The 6,136-nt window shown below is 36.7% G+C and overlaps 1 protein-coding gene across 1 annotated transcript; it reads left to right on the forward strand.

Annotated features, from left to right (window-relative positions):
* The first annotated feature begins 2,606 nt into the window (after window positions 1–2,606).
* LOC147291380 (protein SMAX1-LIKE 3-like) lies at window positions 2,607–5,570 on the forward strand. Its single transcript, XM_086238284.1, has 3 exons — window positions 2,607–3,910; window positions 4,033–4,189; window positions 4,487–5,570. Exons 1-3 carry the CDS (start codon window positions 2,682–2,684, stop codon window positions 5,567–5,569), a joined length of 2,469 nt encoding a protein of 822 aa, XP_086094410.1. The 5' UTR covers window positions 2,607–2,681; the 3' UTR covers window position 5,570.
* Window positions 5,571–6,136: the final 566 nt, after the last annotated feature.

A 6,136-nucleotide genomic window follows, 5' to 3' on the forward strand; every position in this document is an offset into this window, starting at 1 on the left:
TAATTCTCTAAAACTAGCTTTTGGTAATTTTTCAAAATATTTTTGAGAATTTGTTTAAGAGTTTACGAAAATTCTAGAATTTATTTAATAGAGGAAAATTTATTTTAATTTTTTAGAAATAAATTTGAACTTTCTAATTTTTTTGAAAATTTTTAGAGGGCAAATTGGTAATTTAACTTTATAGAAAATTAGTGCTAGTCAAGACGAGTCCGTAGGAATTTTTCGTGTATTTTTCTGAGTTCGGAGCTATTTTTAATGAATTTTCAAAGTTTATAAAAATAAAAAAATAAAAAAATGCGAAAAAATAAAAAAATATGTGACACGTGGCGCACATCTAGCGCGCCACGTCAGCATTAACGGCCAGATCGTCAGCATTAACGGAATTGTTGACGGAATAAGGTAAAATGGGACATGGATGTAAGTTACAGGTGGTAATCTGGGACAAAAAAACTTTCAGGTGGTAAAGTGGGAATGAGTTACAGTTTTAGGTAGTAAATCGATAATTAAGCCTTACATGTTTGTTAGGTTTGAAGGGGATTTACACCGGGGCTCGTTTTTGTGGAGGGAGAATGTGAAATCAATAGAGAAGAAAGGATCCCTTACAAAAGAGATCCCTTAATTAAGGGACAAGTCCAAAGGTTGGTTTCACGAAATTACATCATCCCTTTGAATGATACAAATAATATTGCTGAACTAAATATAGCGTGCATTCGACCAAAAAAAAAAAAACAAATATAGCGTGCATTGTGTGTCATAAATGTCTAATTTTATTGCACTATATAGCCACTTCCCTCAATCAACGTAATTGGGATTTTATTTTATTACATCATTAACCGCAACTGAGCTAAGTAAATCCTTACTTTAATACCAACTAACACATTGTAAAGATCAGAAAAATAAAATCACACAAACGTCTAATTCCTCAAAGTGTTATTAAAATTTGACAAAATCTAATAGAAAAGTCTGTAATATGACTTGAAATAGTAAACACACAATCCTAATGGAAAGAAAAACAAGGAAATATAAATTTTCTAAAACTACTAGAAAATTAAAACAGGATTTTGGCCTTGTTTGGCTAAAAACTGGACGAGCTCTTGGCATAGCCTCTAATCCTTTAGGTCTCGTACCTTTGATAAATTGATTTGATTTATAATGGGCCAACAATAGATAATGGAGCACAAAGTTACGCCCACTTAAAATTTTCAGCCTAGTCTGAAATTTCTTGTTTTCTTTCAAGTTGCTTAAACTGGTTCGGTAACCATTCTATATCACGGCACCATCTTTTAAAAGCAGAACTTTAATGAAAATTCTAGAGTTAGTAACGTGAGGAACCAGGATTAAAAATCCCTTAAAAAAAACCTATTTTGGTTATATAATGCCACGAAAATAATGTTACCAAGATATTTATATTTTCAAGAATTTCTATAGCATGTCTACAGATCATAAAAATATGAATAGGTAAATTTGACATTCGATCCATCATTTCGGTTTTTGAATTTAGAGATTCATTCCAATTCTCGGAAGTCATTAAAACCGATTAAGTTGGATTGTTCAAATTTGGATGGGTTGTATTTGATTTTGTCATTTTGAACAGAAAACTCACCACCAAGCAGAAAACATGACATTTCTTTTGGGTATAATAGAGAGCCGAAGCCCAAAATCAAAAAACTTACCAACAACAAATCTGGGCTTGGTCAAGCTAGCCCAGTCTTCCTGTTAGTGAGCTAATAGAGAGCTAAGAGGGTCCAACAAAACATGAAAGCCCAAACTGCAACTCAAACCCAATTTATCTAAGAATAGAAATAATTTGAATATAGAATGGAAAGCCCCCTCAAACTGAAGCCAAACAGGTGAGAGAGACTATCTAAAAAAAAAAAACACTTTTGGGAGAGAGATATTTATAGGATGTTTCTTTTACATAATTTCGTGCAAGCTGTTATTCAGTAATTGATTGATACTCTACTCAATCAATCATCAAAGGCATTATTATTCCTCTTGTTGGAGAAGAGAGAAAAAAAGCAGCTTCAAACAGACAGACGGTCCTCTCCTCTTTTCCGCAGGTCCTCGAAATTGGCAGATCGGACTACAATTCGCATTAGTTGTTGGCCCTTTTCCCTTTCTCTTTTTCCACCTTTTTCTCTTTTTCTTTCTTTCTTTCTTTTCTTTTGTTTTTTTTCCTTTTCCCTCCTCATCTCATGTAGCTAGCTAGCTAGCTAGCTAGTTTTGAGTTCATTCTTCTCAAACACATCAGTAGTAGTACTACTTTGCATATAAAAAAGGAAAAGTGATTATTCCGTTCATTGTGTTTAAAGCTCTTGGTGCTTTGAAATGTGTTTTATATAGTTCCCACAACATTGAGAACCAACTTCTATTTATCCACATCTCTTTTTGAGAGAGAGAGAGAGAGAGGAGAGGGACAAAGTTGCATCACATGCAGTCCACTTTAACACATACAAAGCCAAAATTTCCCTCACTAACAAGAAAGGAACAAAAGTACTCCCATACCAATAATATATATTGATCTCATACACACTATCCAGTCTCCTCAAGCACAATACAAACCAGCACAATTTATCCATGCAAGTGAAACCCTCTAACACTATTCTTAAAGTCCATCCTTATACACAAAACTGCTGGTAGCTAGAAGAAAACAAAGAATATATAAATCAGCAATATTAAAGATGAGAGCTGGAATTTGCATAGTGCAGCAGGCTCTAACATCTGAGGCTGCAACCATGGTGAAGCAATCCGTTAGCCTTGCCCGACGACGAGGCCATGCTCAAGTCACTCCTCTCCACGTGGCGAGCGCTATGCTGGCTTCCCCCACCGGAGTTCTGAAAAGGGCCTGCCTTCAATGCCACTCTCACCCCCTCCAGTGCAAGGCTCTTGAGCTTTGTTTCAATGTGGCCCTCAACCGTCTCCCAGCAGCCGCTTCCACGTCACCACTCTCATTCTCTCCTCATCATCATCATCATCACCACCAATATTCCAACGACGTTGTCCCGTGCTTCTCCAATGCCTTGGTTGCAGCCTTCAAGCGCGCTCAGGCTCACCAGCGGCGTGGCTCCATTGAGAACCAGCAGCAGCCTATTTTAGCCTTGAAGATAGAGTTACAGCAGCTTATAATCTCTATCTTAGATGACCCAAGTGTCAGCAGAGTCATGAGAGAGGCGGGTTTTTCGAGTCCCCAAGTGAAAAGCAGGGTGGAACAAGCTGTTTCTTTGGAGATCATTTCTTCCAATTCTCATCAAAGTCCTTCCCTTCAGTCCAAGGATCAACTGATTGGTACTACTCGTGTGCCGTCTCAACCTCCACCATCTTCGATCAAACACTTGGATCAAAGTTATAGGCAAGAAGATGTAATGAGTGTATTGAAAGAAATATTTAAGAAAAAAAGAAACACTGTTATTGTGGGAGAGAGTGTGGGAACAGCTGAAGGTGTAGCAAGGGGAGTGATGGAGAAGTACAACTTTGAGAGACAAGTGCAGTTTATAAGCCTTCCTCTCTACTCTTTGAGGAACATCTCCAAGGAGGAGGTTGAACACAAGCTTGTGGAGCTCAGGGGCCTCACCAAAAGCTACATAGCTAGAGGGAGTACTAATATTGTCTTGTATTTGGGTGATCTGATGTGGGTTTCTGAGATTTGGTCAAATTATGCTGACCATCATGATCATGATCAGAAAAGAATAAACTGCTACACTAGTCATTTGGAGCAAATAATCATGGAGCTTAAGAGATTGGTGTGTAGAAGTTTTGGGGATGAGGAAGGAAGATTGTCTCTTTTGGGAGTTGCCACTTTCCAGACTTTCATGAGATGCAAAACTGGCCAACCTTCTCTACAGTCAATTTGGGATCTTCATCCCATAACAGTCCCAGTTGGAAGCCTGAGCTTAAGTCTAAACTTTGACAGGTACTATTTTTTATTTATAGTATTGAAGTTCTTCCAATTATTTTTGACAATGACAAAATTATAATTAAAAAAAGTGGTTAATATTAGTTATTTTGTGGTTGTTTGTATTTTCTTTTAATTAGCTATGATCTGAAAGCTGAGATGAGTACAATGGCTGCACCCAAAGATGGGTCTGATCAGTTTTCCAGAACCACTTCCACTATCTCAAGCAGCTTGCCCTTGTGGCTCCAAAAGTACAGGGAAGAGAAAACAAGCATCATCAGTAACACTGATTATAAGGTAAATTTCTATACATATATTATATTTTATTTTTTTATCAACTCTTCACTAACACAATATTAGTGAGTAACAAATGTTTTTTCATATAGAGTAAATCTTTCATATAACGGGTATATATTATATATTAGGTGTCTATACGTCTATCTTTCTCATCAGTCATCATGCCACGTGATGAGAGATAGACACAAGAGATTTATTTATTTTTTCTTTCATACAATCCAATAGAATTTTGGTAATTTAAATACAAATTTTAATATTCTCTTAATTTGTGCAATTTATCTGTTTAATTTCAAGCAGGAATGTGTACAAGTCAGCAATATCTGCAAGAAATGGAATGATTCACTTGGCACTTCAACCCAGAAACACCCCCACAATCCAGAGAAACTCTTATTCAATTCCTGTTCAAAATCTCCTTCTTTTGAACCCAAGCAGTCACCAAAAGAATACCAATTCTGGGACTTTGAAGAGATTAATGATGATGACTGTGCTGAAAATGTGAGCATGTTCATGCCTGCAGACAGAAATGAGCCTAAACCAGACCTTTTATCGAATCCCAACTCCAGTCCTAATTCGGCTTCTTCAAGCGAGGTGATGGAAGACACAGACGATGGCGCCTTCAAAGACTTCAACGCCGAAAACTTCAAACTTCTATGTGAAGAAATGGAAAAGAAGGTTCCATGGCAGAAAGTGATCCTTCCCGAAATCGCCACAGCCATCCTTCAGTGCCGGTCTGGAACGAGCAAGAGAAAAGGAAACTTGAAATTGCATGATCATGAGAAGGACAAAGAAGAAAGTTGGCTCTTCTTTCTAGGATCTGATTCCGAAGCCAAAGAGAAGATTGCAAGGGTGGTAGCTAAACTTGTTTTTGGCTCTCAGATTAGCAACTTTGTCTCGATTGGTCTGAGCAGCTTTAATAATAATTCTTCTTCAACTGAAGAATGTTCCAGAAACAAAAGGGCGAGAAACGAGTTGGGTTGCAGCTATGTCCACCGTTTTGGCGAAGCAGTGAACGAAAATCCTCACCGAGTGTTCTTCATGGAAGATCTGGAACAAGTTGATCACTGTTCCCAAAAGGGTATCAACCAAGCAATTGAAAGCGGAAGAGTAACGCTTGCAGATGGTGAAACTAGTGCTCCTCTTAAGGATGCCATTGTCATTTTCAGTTGTGAAAGCTTCAGTGCTTCTCCTACAAGAAGCCAAAGATCTGATGAAGTAGTGATCAATAAAGAGAAAGATGCTGTTCATGACTTGGAGGAGAGAGGCCCATGTGGGTCACTGGATTTGAATATTGCCATGGAAGGTGATAATGGAGATGATGATCATTCAGACAATATTGGTATATTGGAATCTGTGGATAGGCAGATTATCTTCAAAATATAAGAATTTTAACGGGGAATCAATTGAACAGATCATTCACTAATGAATTTTCTGATATTGATTTCTCTCTCACTTTTTTTTTTTTTTTTTTTTTTTTTTTCAAATTAAGGATTTGTGGGGAGGTAAAGAAAATGATAATTAACTTAATAGGGGAAATAAGTAGCTAGGTTAATTTCTATAAGCAATTTTCAAGATTGGAAGCTAGCTAGGATTTTGTTTTGTAGACAAAGATGTGTACGTATACTAATATTGTTTTTTCTTTTCCTTCATCTTGTTATGTGTAACACGTGCGCCGTACTTCAATCAATGGAACAATGGTTAATGTTAAGAACCATTTGGCCTGTATAATCTTAAGAACAATGGTTAATTGGCTCCATCCCGAGATGGAGAGTCCATTTCATATCACAAAATTATGTTCTTTTATGTCTTTTTATTCCAAATTAATTTAAAATTAATTTATACATTGAATAAAAAGATAAAAAATGACATAGTTAATAATCTTAGTTTCTTCAACACATTGTTGAAGTGAAGTTGGCCCATGTTGTGAATCTTGATAACTGATATACAATA

The sequence above is a fragment of the Dryas octopetala genome, chromosome 3 (genome assembly GCF_963921425.1).
Source record: "Dryas octopetala chromosome 3, drDryOcto1.1, whole genome shotgun sequence".
Lineage (NCBI taxonomy): Eukaryota > Viridiplantae > Streptophyta > Magnoliopsida > Rosales > Rosaceae > Dryas > Dryas octopetala.